Consider the following 19,687-nt stretch of genomic DNA (forward strand, 5'->3'; position numbering starts at 1 on the left):
ACGTGACAAAGGGGGAAACTCAGTCCTCAAACTCCTCAGTGGGTGGGGGTGAGGCACTAACCAAGATGACCCCGGGCAGGAGCTGGTGGAGGTGGGGGTGGGGCACCAGGGGCCTGGGGCGGGGGTTGGGGTCCGGTAAAGAGCATCAGGACAGGCTGAGGAGGCAGGTGGCAACGAGGAAGGAGCGGGTGAGAGCCCCTGCGGACTACATGGGCAAAAGGCATAGCCCCACTGACATTCTGCAGAGGTCCCGCCAGGGCTGGTGTGGCCCGCAGGCCTGGTCTGGCGAGGAGCTGGGAGAGGGGAGAAGTGACCAGCCTGAGTAACCAGGTTAGACAAGCACCAATCTGGGCAGCCAAATCGCAGCCATAAAAACATGACAGGAAAACCGACTTTCCAGGGGAGTCATGAGCAAGCTGTGAACAGGGGAGCGCGGAGGGACGGAGCGGGGCCGGGGTGGGCTCAGGTTAAGCCCAAGGCACAGGAGTGGATGGGGAGAGGGCAGGCAGCTGGGTTTAATTTTGTAGGTGATGGGGGCAGCAAGACCACCTGAGGCTGTTCTGGCCACCGAGGAGAGCATGGGCAGGTGGCCCGCCTGGGTGGGGGGCGTGGGGGGCTGACTGTAAACCGGGCCTGGAGTGGGCTCAAGGCATGCAGTGGTGGAGGCTTCCCAGAGGGCTAGGGTCGGGTCACAGGGCACCACCTTCCAGCAGGTGACCTGAGGAAGGCAGGCGCCCTGCCTGAGACCCAGCTTCCTGTCTGTGAGACAGGCCGGGGGAGGACCTTGGTGCTAATCCCCTGAGTGTTCATGCCCTCAGTAAAAGGTGGAAGGCTTTCCCAGTGGTCCTGTGGTTAGGCCCACACTTCCCACGCCGGGGGTGAAGGTTCATTCTTTAGTCGGGGAACTAAGATGCCACATGCTGTGTGGCTCAGCCAAAAAAATTAATTTAAAAAAAAAGTGGTGATTTAAACTCATGGTAATATTTGGAGTTCAGATACCCGCATTTACATTCAAGCCCAAGTGCTGGTGGCTCAAGGCCCCAGCTGTGTTCCTGGCAGGGTTCTCTTCTCGCCTAGAGGTGCCCCAGGGATTCACCCAGTACAAGAGGCTGGAGTACTGCTTTCTGCCGGGGGGGAGGAGGGAGTGGGAGGAACGGAGGAGGAACTCAAGAGTCCCCAGGGGTCCCTCCAGATTCTCTCCCGCAGGCACCCCTCACCTGCCCACAGACCTCAGGGAGCTGCCTCGCTAGCCTCTCACCCCCACCTGCACAGCAGGGCGTTCCAGGGACACCGAGGCCGGGTTCCAGGGCTTCTCCCAGGGCCTCCCTGAGAGCCAGTGGCCACCGTGCATGAGGGGCGCTTGACACGGAGGCGGCTGAGGCTCCGGCAAAGCTCAGCGGGCCGGCCCAGGACACCCTGAGGGCCCCGCTGTCCTCAGGGTAGTGACCCAGCCCCAGGGGCCAAGTCAGGCTGGCAGCAAGACCTCCCGCCTGGCAAAGAGACCCAGGATGGCAGGGGGATGGCTTCCACCTCGACCCCACCTTCATCTCCAGGGGAAGTCCAGGCAGGCAGCTCTGATACTGGGGTGCCGGCAGCCGGCTCCTAGGAAGGGGAGGGCCGGAGTCTGCAGGGTCTCCCAGAAAGCCGAGGCTCCCAATACAGTGGTGAGGACCACCGAGGCCGCCCAGTGGACTGAGGGGAGGGAAGCCCAACACAGGGATGGAAAGAACGGGAAGACAGAGAAGTGAGGTATAAAAATCTGTATTTATATTACAAAGACAGAACGGTACAGCACAGTCCCTCCCGGTGAACAGGCTGGGGGGGCGGCCCTCTCTTTCCAGCGAGGATCTTGTTACATGCCCACCCAGCCAGCACCAGGCACCCTGGGCAGCAGCCCCCAACCCCCGACTCTGGTGCGGAACCTGCCCTGTGTCCAAGACATGGCTGGAGAGGTGTGGGGTCAGAGTCCTGCGTGCACGCGGTGGGGATGGCCCGGGGGAGCTGGCCCTGCGAGAGACGGGGGTGGGAGCTCGGGGGAAACCTGCCTCACCCAGCACATGGGGTCACCCGGAGCCCCACCGGAGGTGGGGGCCTTCAGGACCGTGGCCGGGCACACAGCCCCACCGCCAGGAAAGCGGGCTCGGGCGCCGTGCTTCAGAGCCCCGCCCTGCGTGGGGAGGGCCAGGGCCGCACGGAGTGGGGTGCCTTCCCCTGGCCTCCGCAGCCAGCGGGGCCTGTGCTGAGGCCTGGGGCCCAAACCCAAGCGCGGGCTTCCAGGCTCTCGGCCACCAAGAACCACGTGGGCATGAGGGCACGTGAGGGAAGGTGCAGGTCCGCCCCCCCCCCCCCCCCCCGCCGGGGCCCTGTTCTGGTCCTGGTTGCTTTCTACAGACCCCATGACACTCAGGTTTGCTCTTAACGACCCTCTGGTCCCCCTGGCCACCAGTGCAGGTGGCTGGGGGAGGGGGTGGGCACGTGAGCAGCTCCAGTACAGACCTCACTGCCGGTGGTGAGGAGAAAAATTTGGGGCCCCAGCATCCCTGGGTGGCTAGTGAGACCAACCTGCCCGCCCCCCCCCCCCCCAGTCCACAGGGGAACCATGGCCTGCAAAGTCACAAGCTGAGCATCTCCCAGCCAGGAAGGTCAGCTGGGGAGGACTCTGCAGGCCAGAGGAGAACCTCTCCCGGGGGTTGGGGGTGAGGATGGGGGTGGCTGGAGAATTGATGCTCTAGAATTCAGAGCACAGAGCTCCCCAGGGGCCTGCAGTTGCATGTCCTAAGGAAGGCTCTTACTTGTGGGTGATCCTGCCCTGCTCTGAGGCTATGGGGTCCTTGCAAGGAACACGCAGTGAACGAGCTCAGGCAGACGGGAGAAGCCCCTCTGGCCATGCTGGGCCCCAGAGGAGCACAGCTTGCCTTGCAGCCGCCACAACATGCAGCAGTCTCCCCAGCCACCTGCACCGTCCCCGCCTCGAGCCTGCTCCCCACCGCCCTCCCAGGCCCCTGGAGGGCAGGTTCTGCGCCAGAGTCATCTCCTGGGACCCCTTTGTGCCTCAGCAAGCCACCCTCCTGGGGCGTCCATTGGCGTGACCGAAGGTAGACGCAAGTTCCCCACCCCTTCCCCGTCGCAATCTGCAAATTGGCTACAACGCACCAGACAATAGGGGCAGACGCTACTGTGAGTTGGCCCACAGCTCCCCACCAAAATATTGCTGTGTGGTCCCCGGGGACGATGCCTTGGGGACAAAAGGCCAGGAGAAGGCTCCTAATGCCCAGGCGTGTCCACCTAGGGTGAACGTTTGTCTTCAGAAGCTGCCAGTGTCTGACATCCGGAGTCCTTGCTCAGGGCGGGGAGAAGGGAGGCTTCAAGCTGAGTGCAGGAAGGAACCTACTTTTCGGGTTAGCGCCCCGCCCCCCAGGGGGTCAGACTGTGCAGCAGTGGGGGGGGGGGGTCAGGAGGACCACAGGTCACGGCCCCTCCCACCGGGGGACTGAGCAGAACCCTGCCGCCGCACAGCCCCCCGGGCCGACCTGGCCAGGCCGACTCGCTCCCAGGGGGCTTGGCTGTGGGGAGAGGGCCAGGAGGGCACCTGGGGGCGTCCCGTGAGCCACGCGGGAGATGCTGGTGGTGGCGGTCGGGGTGGGGCCAGACACGGGACACAAGGCACACGTGGACGACGCTGACAGACGAGTGACAGACGAGTCCCTGAGACGCTGGGTCGCTCCCACCCCTCAGCAAACAAGGACGCGAAAACGGCTAGGAAAATAGAGTAGAAAAAATCTCGTACAGGAAATAGGCGGCACACAGCGACAGCGGCCGAGTCAGAGTCGGCAGAGCGCTTTCTCTTTAAAAATGTTTCTCCTTTGTTTTTGGGGGAAAGCTGCTCTCCCGGGAGCCCTGTTCTGGACTGCTGGAATGCAGCAACTTTTTGCTTGGTGTTGTTTTACAGGGAGGTGAGAGAGCCTCTGAGGACCCCATGGTTTCAACCCCCAGCCCCCGCTGGGAGGGGTGCCTGCCCTGTGCAGTCTGGGCAGGTGGGCTGGGGGTGGGAGGGGGGACCAGGCACAGGCCAGGGGCCGGCATGTGCCCAACTGACCCCTGAAGGCCCCGGGACGTGTGCCCTCTGGGTCCAGTGACCACCTGTCTGTATGTGTGCATGTGTGTGCGAGCAGGCGTGTGCGCCTAGGTGCATGCGTGTGCACATCTGAGGGACCTAAGAACAGAGCAGAAGCCGCCCAAGTCAGGGTGGGGTAGCCTGGCAGCCCCCCCGGAAGCCCAGCCCTGGCTCCTGACGCCTGCAGGTGCAAAGGCTGCCGTCCACCCACCGGTCCCAGGGTGCTCACCCGAGTCCCGCCCTTCACGGATCCCTCCGTCCACACCTCAGGAGCCTACGTGGACCAACAGGCAGATGGACGGATGGACGGAGAGCCACGCCTTCCTTCCTTGGTCCACTCCTTTCTGCTGGGATCCGGGGTTAGGGTCTGAGCTCCCCGTGGCGGTCATTAACCCCTCACACGGCGCCCGCCGAGGTTTGCAGCAATGACATTTAATACTTCTGGAATGACTGGGTATCTGAGAACACGCGGTGCGCGGCTATGCTGGGCTCCCAAATGTGGGAGCTGGGCCCCGCCTCCCGAAGGGGTCCCTGCCCGGGTGGGAGGAGCGGGCGGCGCGGTGGGCCCTGACCGGCAGGCGGGCATCCCGGGCGGCGGCAGAGCTTCCAGAATGGCACAGCAGTGGGCCCGTGGAGAGGCTTCAAGGACCGGAGGGTCGACACGCTCGGCCGGGCGGGCGGGCAGGCGGGCGGGCCGAGGAGCGGAGAGGGCAGCGCCTACGAGAGGCCGGGACGGCCAGGCCGCCTGCACGGGGGCCCGAAGCTGCGGTGGCTGCAGCCGCTGCCCCGCAGGCTGTAGTGGTCGTCCACGTCACTGCTGCTGCCCACACTGTCCAGCTCGCCGGGGCCAAACTCCATGCCCTCGACGTCCACTTCTGTGGAGAACAGAGGGGGCAGGTCAGCGCCGGGCCCCCGAAGGGCCCCCCCACTGCCCCTGGCCCTCGGGGCACCCGGCCTAGCTTCCTCATCCTGTCCCTGGGGCCACACTTGAGCAAGCGCTGCCCCCACCCCGCGGCTCCCAACAGGCCAGCCCCCAGCCCCAAGGCCCACCTTGCTCCGAGTCATCCGTGGAGACTGCGGAACCCGTGCTGTCGGTGCGCACGCGCTCCAGGCTCTGTGCCGACAACTGCTCCAGGCGCCGCTTCAGGAAGCGATGCTCCCGCTGCAGCTGTTCCTTGATGCTCAGCGCCCGCCGGTCCTGCTCCTCCAGTTTCTGGTGGGGGGGGTAAGGGGTGGAACTGTGAGCCGGGGGGATGGGGGCGGGTAGGTAGTGGGTGCGCCCCACCCCCGCCCCCCAGCCCTGTGCTCTGCGCGGGACCCAAAGGCCTGACGCACCCCTCCTCTCCGCTCTCCCCCTGCCCTGTGCTCTGCGTCTGCTGACCGCCCCCAGAAGGCACACGGCCACCAGCCAGCTTGACCAAACCAAGTCACGAGTGGGCCTAGAGCCTGGACAACGCCACCCAGCCCCGGCCTGGCACTCCAACTCAGACGACACCCTGCCTGCACAGTCCGGCGGCCGCCTCCCTGCCGCCCTCTGCACGCCTCCCAGGGCACGGAGCCGCGGCCTCTCCATGAGGGCCCCAGGGCACCAGCTGAGTCCCGTTGGGACCCTGCCCGGGTGGGCCCACACCCACGCCACCAGGGGGCCCTGCGAGAAGACTGAACCCACCCTGGTGGGTCCCCAAACTCACCCCTCAGTCCTAAGGCCTCGAGAGCCAGCCCCTGGCAACGTCTCACTCAGCCCACACCCCACTGCTGGCTCCTGGAGACCAACCCCTATGCCCGCCCAGAGCCTCCCCCAACACCAGGGCCTGGGGGGTGATCTACAGCCCACCCCCCCCCCCCCAACGGCCCAGAGAACCCAACCTGCCCCCGCTGCGGCCGAGCCCCTCACCCACCAGAGACCGCGGGCCCCCGCGGAGCCCCTGCTGGGCGGCCCACAGCCCGTCCTCGGGCCCCGGGGTCCCTCCCCAGGGCAGTGGGGCCGCAGTGGGGCACCCCACTCACCTTGATGTGCATCTTGGCGCGCTTCAGGAGGCTCAGTGTGGTGTGGCGGGTGCTGTCTGGGCCCAGGGGCACTAGCTGCTTGAGCTGCTCCAGGTAGAGCCGGAGTTTGGCTCGTCTGAAAGAGCCAAAGACACGACGGTCAGGCCGAGGCAGCTCGGCCCCTGGGGCAGGTCAGCGGAGCAGACTGAGGGCTCGGGGGGCATGGGGCCAGCAGACTCCTGCACGGACCTGCCTGCCCAGGGCCGCGCCCAGGCGCCCCTCCCAGCCTGACTGGCAGCGGCCCCCAGCCCCCCACAGCCCGCCAGAAGCCCCAGGAGAGGAACAGGCCCTGAGGCTGGGCCTGTGCGGCCAGCACAGCTTCTGGGGCTCCAAGTGCTGCCGCCAGGCTCCGAGAGCCCTGGCTCCCCCGCTGCCCCTTGCCTCCACAATGGGGTCCAGAAGCCTTGGGGGGACAACTTGGAGGAGGAGAAGCAAGGCTGCCGGTCAGGCTCCCGGGGCTCAGAGGTCCAAGACACCCCCAGTGAGCTTTCCACCCACCGCCTCGCCAAGCGCAGGGTGCTCTCTGGGCACTCTCATCACCATGGCAATGTGAGTCCATCCGAGTCAGCGAAGGCCGCAGACAAGCCCCCCACCCGCGTCTGGGACCCCTTCAGACACTGCCTCACTCTAGATCCTGTCCCCGTGGCCACTCAGGTGAACGCAGTCTCCCCACAAAACCCTAAGACCCAACAGCATCTGCTCAGGTTGGGGCCTCGGGCGAGGAGCTGTGACCTGGAAGCGCCCTTCTTCCCCAGCTCCGCTCACTGGGGACGGGCGGCCAGGCTCACCCTCAAAGCACGCTGATGGCCGGGGGCCTCTGCTACGTCCCCGTGCCCACCGGAGCCCATGCAGGCCACCCAAGTGGTTTCTAAACCAAGCTGTCCACGCAGCTGACACTCTCAGGAGAGGGACGAGGGCAGGCACCCCCACCCCCGGCCAGGCTCTGCCACCCTGCTGCCCCGCCATCACCAGAGCCGGCGCGCACACCCCCCACCTCAGGCGCCAACCCTGGCAGCTCCACCTTACATCCCCCTCGTTCCAAAGCCAGTCTCCCTCAGTGTCTGGAAGGAAAGCGTGCCATGATGGCCACGTCCCTTGGACAGAGGGGGCCCCCAAAGTGCAGAGATGGAGGGCGCAGGAGCCATCCCCCCTGCGGTGATAACAGCCCCATCTGATGGGGGTAGGGCTGACCCAGCTACCAGGGCCAGACACCCACGTCCATACCACACCATCCTGCAGACCAGCCCCTTGCCAGCTGGCACCCCAGCCCCGGGCAGCGAGGCCCACAATTCTACAAGTGAACTTGAGTTTGACCTTAGAACGTCAACACGAGACTGAGGCTGCGCTCAGACCCCAGGCCTCCCGGAGCAGGGCCATGGGCACCAGGGCCGTGAGAGGGGCCCGCGGTGGGCTCACGGCCCGACAGCCTCAGTGCCCCAGTAAATAGCTTTGTGCGCGAGCACGGCTCACAGTCAGAGACCCCTGGGGACCCCGACCTGCCACCTGCAGCCAGCTCACGAGTGGGGCTCCCCGTCCACTCAGGCAAATGGCAATGCTCACAATCCACCATCTGAGTACACACACAGTACATGATCTTTTGTGGAAAACCAGAAGATGCAAATCAAAAGGAAAACAAATGAATGAAAAGGACCCCCCATGTTCCACCACCTCATCATCTCAGGGTACTCCACGTTTCCACACCATGACCAGAGTGGATGTGTCAGCAGACAGAGCAGTGACCCAAGGACCAATCAAAAAATAAAGCAGTGAACACACACGAGAGACTCCACAGGACACAATGAAGAGCAGGAAGCACGCGTCTCCACGTGACATGGTTGGCAACATTTATTGCTTTGGTTTTATGCATTCTTTTCTATTTTCCAGGTTCTCTATGCTAAAAATCCACATATTACTTTTACAATCAGGAAAAGACACATTTGTACAAGGAAAAATAAACACAAGTAAAAGACAAACAGCAGGAAAATATCTGCAATACACATAAAAGACAAACGGTGAGTATTCGTGACATTTTCAGCTCGCACACATCAAAGACAAAAGAGGAGTACCTTCATGGGAAAGCAGGCAAAGGACGCAAACAGGCAAGTTGCAGAACATGATGGCTAATCTAACAGAACCGACACCATCTCACCGCGACCTGGGGAAGGAGCACTCACCCAGGAGATGCTGATTTGGGCTGAAACAGAAAAGCTTTGACTGGCTGTTGGGTTGCCCAGAGGGCACTCACACCCTCCTCGGTGGGACTGCAGTTCTGAAGGGCCACCAAGGGGGCTCAACCCTCAACCGGCATCTCTAAGTCTAGCATCTTGGCCCCATGAATCCATCTCCAGCTCCAGACCCACAAGACCAGACCCAACCCTACGACAGTACCGTCTGCGCTTCCTGGAGAGCTGTCACGAAGAACCCTGTGGGCACCCGGCAGGGAGACCACACGGACTCAGGCAGACAACGCACGCGGGCGTTGGGGGAAAAGTCAGGTTAGGGAATAGCGGGTGGCAAGGTTCTGCTCCCATCCCTGAGGACCACGTGGAACAGAACGGCAGGCTCCGCACCCAGCTGCCCAGGACGCTGCCCCTGGGGTGGGGCGTGGGGACTGGGGGGTCCATGCTTGCCCACAACGTCCGTGAACAGCGTTCTTTAGAAGTCAGAAAGAAGCAGTTTCTCAAGAGACAAGGAGAAGCTGCTGGCTACAGCCGTGCCATGCTCAGCTCAGGATGAGCTGTCCAGCCAGCCCCCAGGCGGGGAGGTCCGGCTGGACCACAGGGCCAGCAGTGGGGAGCAGGCCTCCCCTGACCTCTCAGAGCCAGAGGAGTGTGCCAAGGAGCTGGGCAGCAATGGGCTCTGCTCGGCCCTCCTCTGGAGCTGCTACAGCACCAGGCCCTCTGCCAGTGCCCCGCGGCTGCACCCGGCATTCCTGGGAGCTCTGAACACTGGCCACTTCCTGCAGGAGCCCCGTGTGGACCGGGGGGCAGACCCGCACAATTGCTAATGGCAGCTCCTGCCCAGGCGACTGGCTACAGCCCGGCCCCCAATGCGGGCCCTCCTTGTCTCTGGAAGCCCTGCTCCTCGGCGATGAGCTGCCGTGCCAGGCGCCCCAGGCCCAAAGGGCAGGGCGGCCGCGCACTGAAGAGCCCCAGATCTGGCTCCAGGGAAGGGGTGACGCCAACAGTGACCCACAGACCGCTGGCGGCTGAGACGGGGGGCGAGGCAGCCCGCTTCCACCCCGTCCCCCTGTACTGACTGCTGTGAGGGGGCAAGGCCTGGAGGGGCTGCACCAGGCAGACGGGGCAGCTGCCCTGCACACCTCCCGTGCAGGGACCCACACGTAGGAGCCGAATAACGTCTATGCTGGGGAGAGAGAGGTGGGCAGGGCTCCACTGAGGGCCCCGGGCTGGCCTTTGTGGTAGGGAATGCCCCACCGTGGGGTGCTGAGGACAGCCTCTCCCCTACAAAAGCGAAAGCCTGGAGCTGAGCCGCAGGTGCCAAGGAACACAGCTGCCGCGGCCCACCGTCACTAGGGTCAGGAGCTGAGCACTGGCCCGGGAGGACTGGCTGGAGTGGCCGTCTCTGCGGGGAGGACGGAGGAGGAGCAGGGCAGGCTGGGTGGGCTGGGGGGGCCACCCGCTCAGAGGCATGGGAAGGGGAAGCCCAGCAGCCCAAGGTGGCACACCTCCAGAGAAGCCAGCATCCAGGGAAGGAGACCCCCAGATGCTTCCTGCCTTCCCCGGGACAGCAGGCGGCCCTTCCTGTGGCCAGCAGCCAGGCGCATCCGGCACCAGCCCCAGGCAGCCACGGGCCGAGCCACGGCTGAGGTCCCTGACAGGGTCCCCAGCTCCAGGACCCTGGGCTCCTCAGAGCTGACCACGCCTGCCTCTGGGCCGGCCAGGAACAGAGGCCCCTGCACTGGGCTGGGGTGGGGGGTGGGTACATGGAGATCCCAGGCCGCCCACCACCCCCACCCGTCTCAAAAGGGCCCCCCAAGGCCCAGCCTCAGGACTGGCTCTGGGAGAAGGAGGCTGAGCCCAAGGCCAGGGTCAAGGGGCAGCTACAGGGGTCAAAGGCCAACCCTGATCCCCCGCCTCCTCCTCCTCCTGCTGCAGTGTCCTCAACACTTGCCCTCCTGCATCATCACCACCACCCCCCGTCTGCACTGGGGGGCCATTCCCCAGGTACCACCCCAGGGAGCCTTCTCCAGGGCACCCCCACCTGCCGGTCCAGGCTCCGGGGCCCCGGTTGAGCCTGGCCGACTCCCCTGGCCAGGGAGCAACCCAGGGCCAGGCTGGCTCTCTCAGGAACCCCCCAAACGCACAGGAGCGGTCCAGGAAGCGCGGCTCCTCCAGAGAACACGGCGTCCTGTCCCTGCTCAGCGCCCGCCCAGCAGAGGGCCCGATCCCAGGGGGGCGGAAGCTGGTGCTGCTGTGGGTGTAGGCGTGGGGGTGGGGACACACAGAGCCGGCCAAGCTCCAGGGCAAGCTGCGACTGTCCATCTCACGTGCAGACCCCCGGTCCCCACCCCACTCCAGGCCAAGAGAGCAGGGAAGAACCGGCCCATCTGAAGACGGGAGCCAAGGTCAGGAGAAAACTACCACTCACATCCCCGGGGAATCACCCCTGGTCCCAGCCTTGAGGTTCCTGGACGCACCCACAGCTCCCCATCAGTACTGCTGGGGTCGGTCACAAGGACACCTGTCCCAGAGGCCGAGCCTGGCCAGGCCTGCTCCCCCTGCAGAGGGCGGTCTGCAGGCCGGGGCCAGCCAGGGGGCGGAGGGCCAGAGGAGGGCACAGGGCCCTGGGGTGCAGCCAGGGGCTGGGGGGAGCAGCCCCTCCGGGCCACTGTGCTACCCTTCTCACCGCAGGCCCGACGCTCCTCAGAGGAGGACCAGAGAGGGCCCTATTCGGTGGTCAGCAGGTGGGCATGAAGCAGGCCTCCACCGGATCCTGCCCGAAGCAGAGCTACCCACCAGGCCCACATGGCCAAGCCCTGGCTGCCCACCCCACCGCCTGTGGACAAGACCGCTCGGAATTCCTTGGAAGTCGGGGCCCCAGGGCTGGGGCCCCCAGATCGAGAGGGCTGAACCTTCCCGGTAGGAGGCCAGCATCTTAAAGGCTAACGGAGCTGCTCCCAGAAGGGTTCAGTTACCCCAACACAGATGGGCTCCTCCTCCAGGGAGCTGGCCCTGACCCTCCACACAGACCCCCTGCTGCTGCGCCCCCAGGCAGAGCTCCCAAGGGCAGGGAGGGCCTGGAGCTCCAGCCCCGCTGTCTGGCTTAGCAGAACCGGGGAGCAGAGCCCGGCCACCTGCACTCCCCAGACAAGGGCCTGCCCGGCAGCGTGCTGAGCCAGGCCGGGAGGCAAAGGCAGAGAGACGGGGTGAGGGCTGGCTGCAACACCCCTGGGCAGAAGGGCAGGTGTGACAAGCCAGGAGGCTCACACGGGGGTGAGGGGAGAGACCGCTTACCTGTGCTTTTCTAGTTCATTGTGTGAGGACCTGTGTGGAGAAACAAAAACAGAGCTCACTTCGCTGCCCGCCGCCAGGGCGCAGGGGCGCAGGCCGCCTGGGGGTCCGGAGACCTTGCAGACGGCACAGGTGGCGAGCAACGGCTGACCGGAAGCTGGGGCACCTCGCCCCCGGTGACCAAGAGACAGAGGGGTGCCACCACGTCCAGGGTGCCCAGCCAGCAGGAGGGCCTGGGCCCCTTCCAGAGCGGTGGGCCAGGCCTGCGGAGCAGCAGGAGCCGGCCCTGGGACTGACCACCCTCCGCTCCCGAGGCGGCTGGGCACCAAGCCATCTGCATCTTCAGCTGCCCACTCCCCGAGGCCAGCAGGGCACCGGGAGCCACCTGGGCTGGCACAGAGGCCAAGCCTGGGGACCTGAGCACCCAGCCCAGTGTCACCAGCCAGGGCACTGCCCCACCCCATCCGGCTCACACAGCCGCAGGCCTACAGCTCGCCATTCCCACGGGGACGCCCGGCGAGCAGTGGTCCCGGGCCAGGGGGCATCAGCCCAGAAGGCAGCCTCTGAGACACGGGTGCTTCTGGGCCAGCCCTCTACTTCACGGCTTCCCTGCGGGGCTGAGGCCTGGGAAGACTGGCCTCTCTGGGGCCGGCGGCCCCCTCTGCTGCCCAAACCCTGCCGCCTTCGGATGGAAGCGGAGTCCGAGCACCAAGAGGGCAGGGCTGTGGCAGAGGACCCAGGCCACCTCGGAACGCACCCAGATGGGCCCCAGGCCCGCACCCCACTCCCTCCCGGAGCCCTGCCGCCTCCGCCCGCCCACCCTCGCCCTCCTGCTCCAGGAACCCGGGGTCAGGTGTCTCCCATCCCGACCCCGTGGGCTCACCCGTCCAGCCTGCCTCTGCCATCTGCCATGGCTCGGGGTCCCAGCACAGCCCCACGGGCCCAAGGCCTCCTCTCCTCCCACCCGGGCAACTGGCTCCCGGGCGGCCCTGTGGAGCCTCAGAACCTCCACGTTCCAGGGCCTCGAGGGCTTCGCTGGTCACATGGGCTGGGCAGGGCGCCTCCGAAACTCTGCCAGGGTTGGCGGGGCGGGGGCACAGCCGTCAGGCTCCTTGCTGGCCTGGACGGCAGCCCGGCGCCATGGACCTGTGGGTCTGCTCGCTCCTAAGGGGCGTGAGGGGTGGCCAGCGTCCTTCGGCGAGGGGCCTGGCGGCCTGACCCTCACAGATGGAGGCTGCCCTGCTCGGGCAACCTGGGGACACAAAGGGACCAGAGCCCTCCCGAAGCTCCCCCTCGTCCCCAACACTTGTGGAGCCCTGGGGGGAGACTGTCACTTGGGTCCCAGGATCACAGCGGCCTGGGGAGGTAGACACTGCCTGTCTAGGGCCCTGCTAAGTGGGTCCCTGATATCACCACTGGCTCCCCCCTTTAACCCCTCGAAGGAGGCACTCTTGTGCCCACTTCTCTGTAGGACCTGATCCCTGACCAGCTCCAGTCCCCTCCTGCTGAACCAATGCCCCTTCCTGTAGCCCCGGCAATGGTGGGGGTCACCGTCTCCCCTAGCACGCACTGCCCTTCTGCCCCACCTCCCCGGCCTCGTCCTGGTCCCCTCTGTGCCCACCCCTTTCCCCACCTAAGGGGGACACAGACCTTGCAGGTGTCAGCTGCCTCGCCAAGTCAGGCCTTTACATCCTGTGCCCTGAACCCTGGCCCCTGGTCTGGGCCGCCCGATGCCCGGCTGGGCCAGGACAGCCACGTGGGGTGCCCTGGGAGCCCTGGGGTGACTAAAGCACTGGGCTCCCCCCAGAGGAGCAGCAGGGAGGTGCACCCTGGCTCAGAAGACCCTCTGGGTCCCTCCTGAGTGCCGTCGAGGTCTCCACCCCAGCAGAGTGCTGGTGGCAGAGGGCCCACCTCGGAACAGGAGCCCTGGAGACAGGAGGGTGGCCCTAGCAAATGGTTCAATCTCCTGTGCCTCCCTTTCCTCAGCTCCAGAGACAAAAATAACATCTCCTTCATGGGGCTGGGTGGCCATTAACTAGCACGTGCGAGAGAACCCTAGCAGTGCTCTTGGTTACCAGCTTTGGGTACCCGAGCTTTAGGACTGAAAAGTCACTGTCCAAAGTTTTCCATGGGTGGCAGAGCGCTTGGGACAGTGGGAACCAACAGCAGGGGCCTAGCTGGCTCACCAAGGAGGCCTGAGGCCCTGCTGTCCCCCCACCAGCACACCCCCCTGCCCCAAACGGTCTCCAGCAGGGGACCCGGGGCTGGGACTCAGAGGCATGTCCAGCCAGAGCAGATGGAGACTCCACCGCTTTCTTGCCAGGCCCAGGGCGCCAAAACGTCACAGGAGATGGGTCCCTGTGCCAGCCTTTCTATTTCCCAAGAACGAGCAGGCCACAGGAATGAGCCGCACCCTCTGCCAAGAGGCCCCCAAGCCCCCTGGAAGTGCAGCTCCCAGCCTGGCAACATGGGCCAGAACCAACATGGGCCGCTGGGCACCACCAGGTGTGCTGTGGTCCCCAGGGCAGCCAGAGAGTGGAATCCCCGCGGGGGCCCTAGCTGAGGGTTCCCTCTCCCACCCAGACACGTGCACCCGGGCTTTCCGGCTTCCTCAGCCCGGGACCCAGGCCAGCCTGCAGCACACCAGCCTGCAGCCCCTCCCGGCCCCTTAGGAAAAGGGCCTCTGACTCAAAAGACAGGGACCCCGGCAGTGATTGCTGGAGTTTCACTTGGGTCAGGAAGCAGGGTGGGAGCGGCGGGCACCGTGTGAGGGCCCGGGGACCCGGGGCAGGGCCTCCAGCCTGCAGATCCCGGGGGCCTGGGGGCACTCGGCCAGGCAGCAGGGCTCGGCTCTTGGCGGAGATGCAACCCACCGGCCCGCGGCGGGCAGAGGTCAGGGCCAGCGGGCCTACGCTGCTTCCGCGCCGAACCTCAGTTTCCCCAGACCCAGGGGGCACCGGCCAGCGCCCCTGACAACTTATTTCCCGCGCGGAAAAGTCCAGAACAAGCCTGGGGCGGAGAGCCGCCCCGGGAAGAGACCCCGGGCGACGGGCGCTGTACGCGTGGCACTGTTTACGCGAGAGGCCGAGGAGGCGCGGCCCGCGGGGAAGATGGCGACGGGGCGGGCGCGGCCGGCCGGGCGGGGCTGCGGCGGCCCGGGCGCCTCCTCCTCCAGGCGGGCCGCCGGGCCGCGCGGGCCAGGGTCAGGCCCAGGGTGGGGAGCGCGCTCCGGGGCGGGCGGGGGGCGTAAAGCCCCGCGGCCCGGGCCGGGGCGGGGGACGCCGCGCGCGCGCGCGGGGGGCGGTACCTGTTGTTCGGGGCCTTGCGCACCAGGCCGGCCGCCTTTGTTTTCTTCCTGGCGAAGTCGCCGTCGAAGGGCAGCACCGACGCGTAGCCGTGCTCGGCCTCTGCGGACAGACGGCGCGGTCAGCGGGCCCCCGGCCCCGGCCCCGCCCGCCCGCCCGCCCGCCCGCGGTCCGGCCGCACAAAGGGGCGCGGGGCTCTACCTCGGTCCCTGCGCTCCAGGTACTCGGCCGCCTCCAGCAGGATCAGCAGGGAGTTCAGCTCCATCCTCCCGCCTGCCCGCCCCCGCGTGCGCGCTCCGGGACGGCGGCGGCCGCTGCCCGGCCGGCTCCGCTCGCCGCCCGCCCCGCGCGCCCGGCGGCCCCACTTCCCCAGACGCCCGCGGACTCCCCGAGCGCTCGGCCGCCACCCCTCCGCCTCGAGGCCCTCAAATTGACACATAAGGGCGAGCGGCGGCCGGCGCAGCAAATGAGAGCCGGCGCTCGTGCGGCGGGGGCGGGCCCTGGGCCCTGCCGGGGCCAATGGGAGCCGGCCGCACGCCTCGGGCGGGGCCGAGAATGTTGACAGCTGCGAGCCTCCGCTCCGATAGGCCCGCCGCGGTAGTAACAATTTAGAAGCCCAAGCTTAGCAACAGCACGTGGGGGCCCGGCCCCCGCGCACGCTGATTGGCGGCCGGCGTGCATGTTAAGTAGGCGCCTCGCGCCTATTGGCCCAGAGCGGGCCATGTAAAGTAGGGCCGGCGGAGCCAATGGTTGGTCGCGGGGCGCGCGGCCAATGAGGGCGCCGCGGCCGAAAGCGTTGCCGAGAGGAAGCCGAGCGCGGCGGGGCCATCCTCCGCCCGGCCCCCGCGCGAGGGCCCGCTGGGGCTCGGGGAGCGATTCGGACACCCCGCCGGTCCGCTGGTCCGTGTTCTCTGCGCAGGAACCTGTCGCCCCGAGCCTGCTGCCGCATTGGCTTCGCGGAAGTTCGGGTCCTCGCGGTTTCCTCTGGGGTCTCCCGTGAGGCTGCAAAAAACGGCAACCCTCCCCGCCGGACACAGCGAGACCCCGGGAAAGGCTCGGGCTTGGAGGAGGGGCGTAGACGGTCTGAGCCTAACGGTCAGGCCTTCCTGAGGATCTCAGTGGGGAAACTGAGGCCCACAGCTGGAGGGGTCCCTCAGAGCCGCCCAGCGGACCCTAGGGCCGAAGGAAGAATCTGAGAAAAGAAAGGGGGGGCAACGCTCTGCCGCCACAGTCTAAACTGGCTCCCATGAGCAGAGGACTGCGCGATCACGTCTGGCCCAAACGGTGGGACATTCCAAGAGGCTAGCACTTGTCCCCTCTGGCCACGGAAGCGCTTTCTAGGGAAGAAAATTGCTTTGCCAGGGAGGGGAGCTCTCATGAGCTTCCAGCTGGCTGGCGGGTGGCCCTAGTGACCCCTGACCCTAAGCTGGCCCACAGAAGCAGGACAGGCTGCCTGGGGGTGGGGGGCAGCCCCAGATGGGCCTCAGTCCCACTTGATTTTTCCCTCTCAGAGGTTATTGAGATTGTGGGGTATAAATGACTGGACTCCCCAGGGCTGCTGCCAACAAAACAGAACAAACACTAAAAATCAAGCACGTGCAGTCTCAGGACTTCTTGGCTGTATATATGCATTTCCTTGGGTTTCCACATCCTCGATTTACAGGCAAAAAGACGGAATCCTGAGGTTTAGGGACTTGGCCAGGGTCTCCCAGCATTCCCAACAGAATGGAGATTAGCACTGCCAGACATGTGACCCAGGGCTGGTGACACAGGAGCATGGAGACCAAACCACCTTCAGGCCCAGCACAACTTGATCTGAGAAAGGGGGTTAGGAATGTGTGCCCACCTCCCCGCCCCCCCCCCCCAAGGGTGGCAGAACCCAGTGAGAGACTTGGAAACTGGCATTACACACAGCCCTCTGTGGACATTAAAACAACACTTCCAGGGAATTCCCTGGCATTCCAGAGGTTAGGACTCCTGGCTTTCATTGCCTAGGGCCTGGGTGCAGTCCCTGAGCTGGGAAAGGAGATCCTCCAAAATGCAGGCAAAAATGCGAAAACAAAAACACAAGACACTACCTGGCTGTTAACTTGGGCCCTTTCTGCCCCCGCTCCACCGTCACCCCAGGGTCAGGGCGGATCCTTAGCAAGCGCTGAGTGCTGGGCCCTCTGCATAGTTTTGGGGGGCAGCCAGGGCTGCGCAGGGTAAAGGAGGGCCGGGCTGCATCGTGGGCTCTGGGTGTTGGAGGCAGGACCCCTGGCTTACCGCTTGGTGTTTGCAAGGTCAGGCCACCCCTGGTGACGTGAGGGTGCGCTGCTGACTGCAGTCGTAGAGCTGCGCCTATACCCCTGTGAGGGCGCCTGCTGGACACCCACCCTCCCTCCTGCTGAGGGGCACGGGTGCGGAGACGTGACTGCAGGAGTGGGGGTGGTTCCCACCTTGCGCCACTGACTACGTCTAGGCCTTTGGGGCAACCCCCTCCCCCAGCCACACGCAAGATGGCCCACTTCGCTGTGCCCGCAGGGTCCACACTGCCCGTAGGGTCCACACTGCCTGGGTGCCCCTGCGCAGTGAGGGGCGGGTGGGGACGTGGGCTGGGCCAGTGTGGGCAGAGGCATCGGGGTCCCTTTTGGGGGGGGTGGCAGCCCCGCGGCGCCACGTGAGTCCAGCGGTGGATGGGGGGATGGAGAGAGCCAGCAGGGGTGGTGGTCCCGCCCGGCCCAACCTGCAGCCATGAGCGAGTCCAGAGCTCCCCGGGGAGAGTCCAAGGCCACCAACTGAGGGTGCTGGGGCGACGGGGAGGATGGATGGGGTGGCCTTGCCCGGGACCTGTCAGGTGTCTACAGGCAGAGCCTCATTGCGCCCCTCCCAACCCCCCATGGATGGGGCAGTGTAGGCACTGGGGGCCACCCTGGGTCGGTGCTGGCTGGTCCAGGTCCAAGGATGGCAGGGTGCCCCCCTGGGACTGTTCCCTAGAGCAGGTCTCCGGCAGGGCCCAGTCACCTCCGGCAGCCTTCTCTGGGCCAGCAGCCTCCTGGCCTACCCAGTCTCCCACGCCTGCCCAGCTCTCCCTGCCCCTTCTGTGCAGAGACCTGTCCTGTCAGAGTGCAAACCCACCCAGGCCGCTGGAAGACAGGAGGCGGGCTTCGGAGGCTCCTCCCTCTGGGAATCCAGGCCTCCACCCCTTTCCTTCACTTGGTGTCCCAAGACAGGCCCTGGACCATTCCCACCCACCCGACTCCCCTCCCCTCTCCCAGGCTCCCAGCAGGCCCCCCAGCCCACATTCCCGTCTCTGCCCCTTCCTCCGAACTCTCTCCCCCGCTGCTCTTAGAAGCCCAGTTCACCCCAGGGCTCCCAGCCCAGGGGACTCAGGGAGAAGTCACGAGGCCTGAAACTAGGAGGCCTTAGGGGTCTGTTTGGTGGGTTTCATCCGCCACCCCACCCCAGCCTCAACTTCCCTGGCTCTTAAATGAGAACTGCACGCCCCTCTCTGGGCACGGGAAGACCGTAGGAGGAGTCCTGGGGGGAAGCTTGTGAAAGGCTGGCGAACTTGCCACCCCCAGGATCCTGCAGGGGAAGGACCCCTCGGGAAGACCGTTTACTAACCTCTCCCATTGCTGACTGGTCTGGGCTCCCTTGCCCTGGACCCAGTATCTAAGGGCGCATCTCACCCGGCCCTCAGCCAGCACACACACTGGGGACACACCTGTGGCTCTCAGCAGAGTGTCGGGAAGCGCCCCACCCCAGGGGGAGACGGTGTGTGCGGCCCTTCCCCCTCCAGAACCCCCTTTCACCCCGCCAGGGTGACCAGGCCCTGTCCTGCCTCCTCTCTTGCCCCCTCGGTCACCAGGTTGGAGTCCTGCTGCTACCAGTGTCCCCAGGCCCAGAGCTCTGGGGAGGAGGCTGGGACTGAGCAGTCAGGGCTGGAGCCCTCCCCCAGCCCAGTGCGTACCCCGGACGGTGGCAAGTTCCGACAGGGACCGAGGCACAGGGACAGAGATGAGCTCTGGGGTCATCTATCGGGGGCTGGAGGGCCATGCCCAGTCCAGCACGGCGGTCAGCCTGCAAGCCGCCCGCTGTGTGCCAGGACCAGGGGCGAGCTCCAGGGGCTTCTGTCCTGGCACCTCCCACAAAGCCACCCCAGATTCTTGTCTGACCACAAGACCTTGGCCAAGTCCCTAAACGCCTCTGAGCCTCGGTCTCCCCAGCGATAAACCAGAGTTGGCAGTAGCGGCCTCAGGGTGTTGTGGGGTGCCGTGAAGGCTGCATGGGAAGCCCTGGAGGGCAGTAGGCCAGGCCCGGGGCAGGGGCAGGAATAGCAGAGATACTAACATCAGACCCAAATCAGCAAGCGCTTCTTTCTTTAAAAATCTCTGTGTTTCTCTTTGGCTGTGCTCGGTCCTGGTTGCCGCGCGGGCTCTCCTCCAGTGTGGCGAGTGGGGGCCGCTCTCCAGGTGCCGTGGGCGGGCTTCTCGTGGTGGTGGTCTTGCTTGTCGTGGAGCACAGGCTCAGCAGTTGCGGCGCACGGGCTTAGCTGCTCTCTGGCACATGGGATCTTCCTGGGCCAGGGATCGAACCCATGTCTCCCGCACTGGCGGGCAATTCCTTACCACTGAGCCACCAGGGAAGCCCACAAGTGCCTCTCAGTCTGTGCCCTCCGCGTGGGGAGACGGGGCAGGGCCTGGGCAGTCACAGTCAGCATCAGAGTTACGTCAAAGGACACACAAGCCGCACGCAGGGCCTTCGAA

At 65.8% G+C, this 19,687-nt stretch overlaps 1 protein-coding gene across 2 annotated transcripts; it reads right to left on the reverse strand.

Moving 5' to 3' along the window:
• Positions 1–1,745: 1,745 nt before the first annotated feature.
• On the reverse strand, positions 1,746–15,355 carry MXD4 (MAX dimerization protein 4). 2 transcript variants are annotated; one of them, XR_011485992.1, is made up of 7 exons: positions 15,141–15,355; positions 14,942–15,041; positions 11,638–11,667; positions 6,122–6,236; positions 5,165–5,327; positions 4,344–4,989; positions 1,746–3,756 (listed from the first exon to the last, which is right to left on the reverse strand). XR_011485992.1 is itself a non-coding variant. In XM_070462539.1 (6 exons), the coding sequence occupies exons 1-6, from the start codon at positions 15,202–15,204 to the stop codon at positions 4,832–4,834; spliced, it is 630 nt and encodes a 209-aa protein (XP_070318640.1). In that variant the 5' UTR covers positions 15,205–15,355; the 3' UTR covers positions 1,746–4,831. The 2 variants fall into 2 exon arrangements, 1 of the variants encoding a protein (XP_070318640.1); XM_070462539.1 differs by having other exon boundaries at positions 1,746–4,989.
• Between the last annotated feature and the right edge of the window lie 4,332 nt (positions 15,356–19,687).

This window comes from Odocoileus virginianus, unplaced genomic scaffold, assembly GCF_023699985.2.
Source record: "Odocoileus virginianus isolate 20LAN1187 ecotype Illinois unplaced genomic scaffold, Ovbor_1.2 Unplaced_Scaffold_5, whole genome shotgun sequence".
Taxonomy (NCBI): Eukaryota; Metazoa; Chordata; class Mammalia; order Artiodactyla; family Cervidae; genus Odocoileus; species Odocoileus virginianus.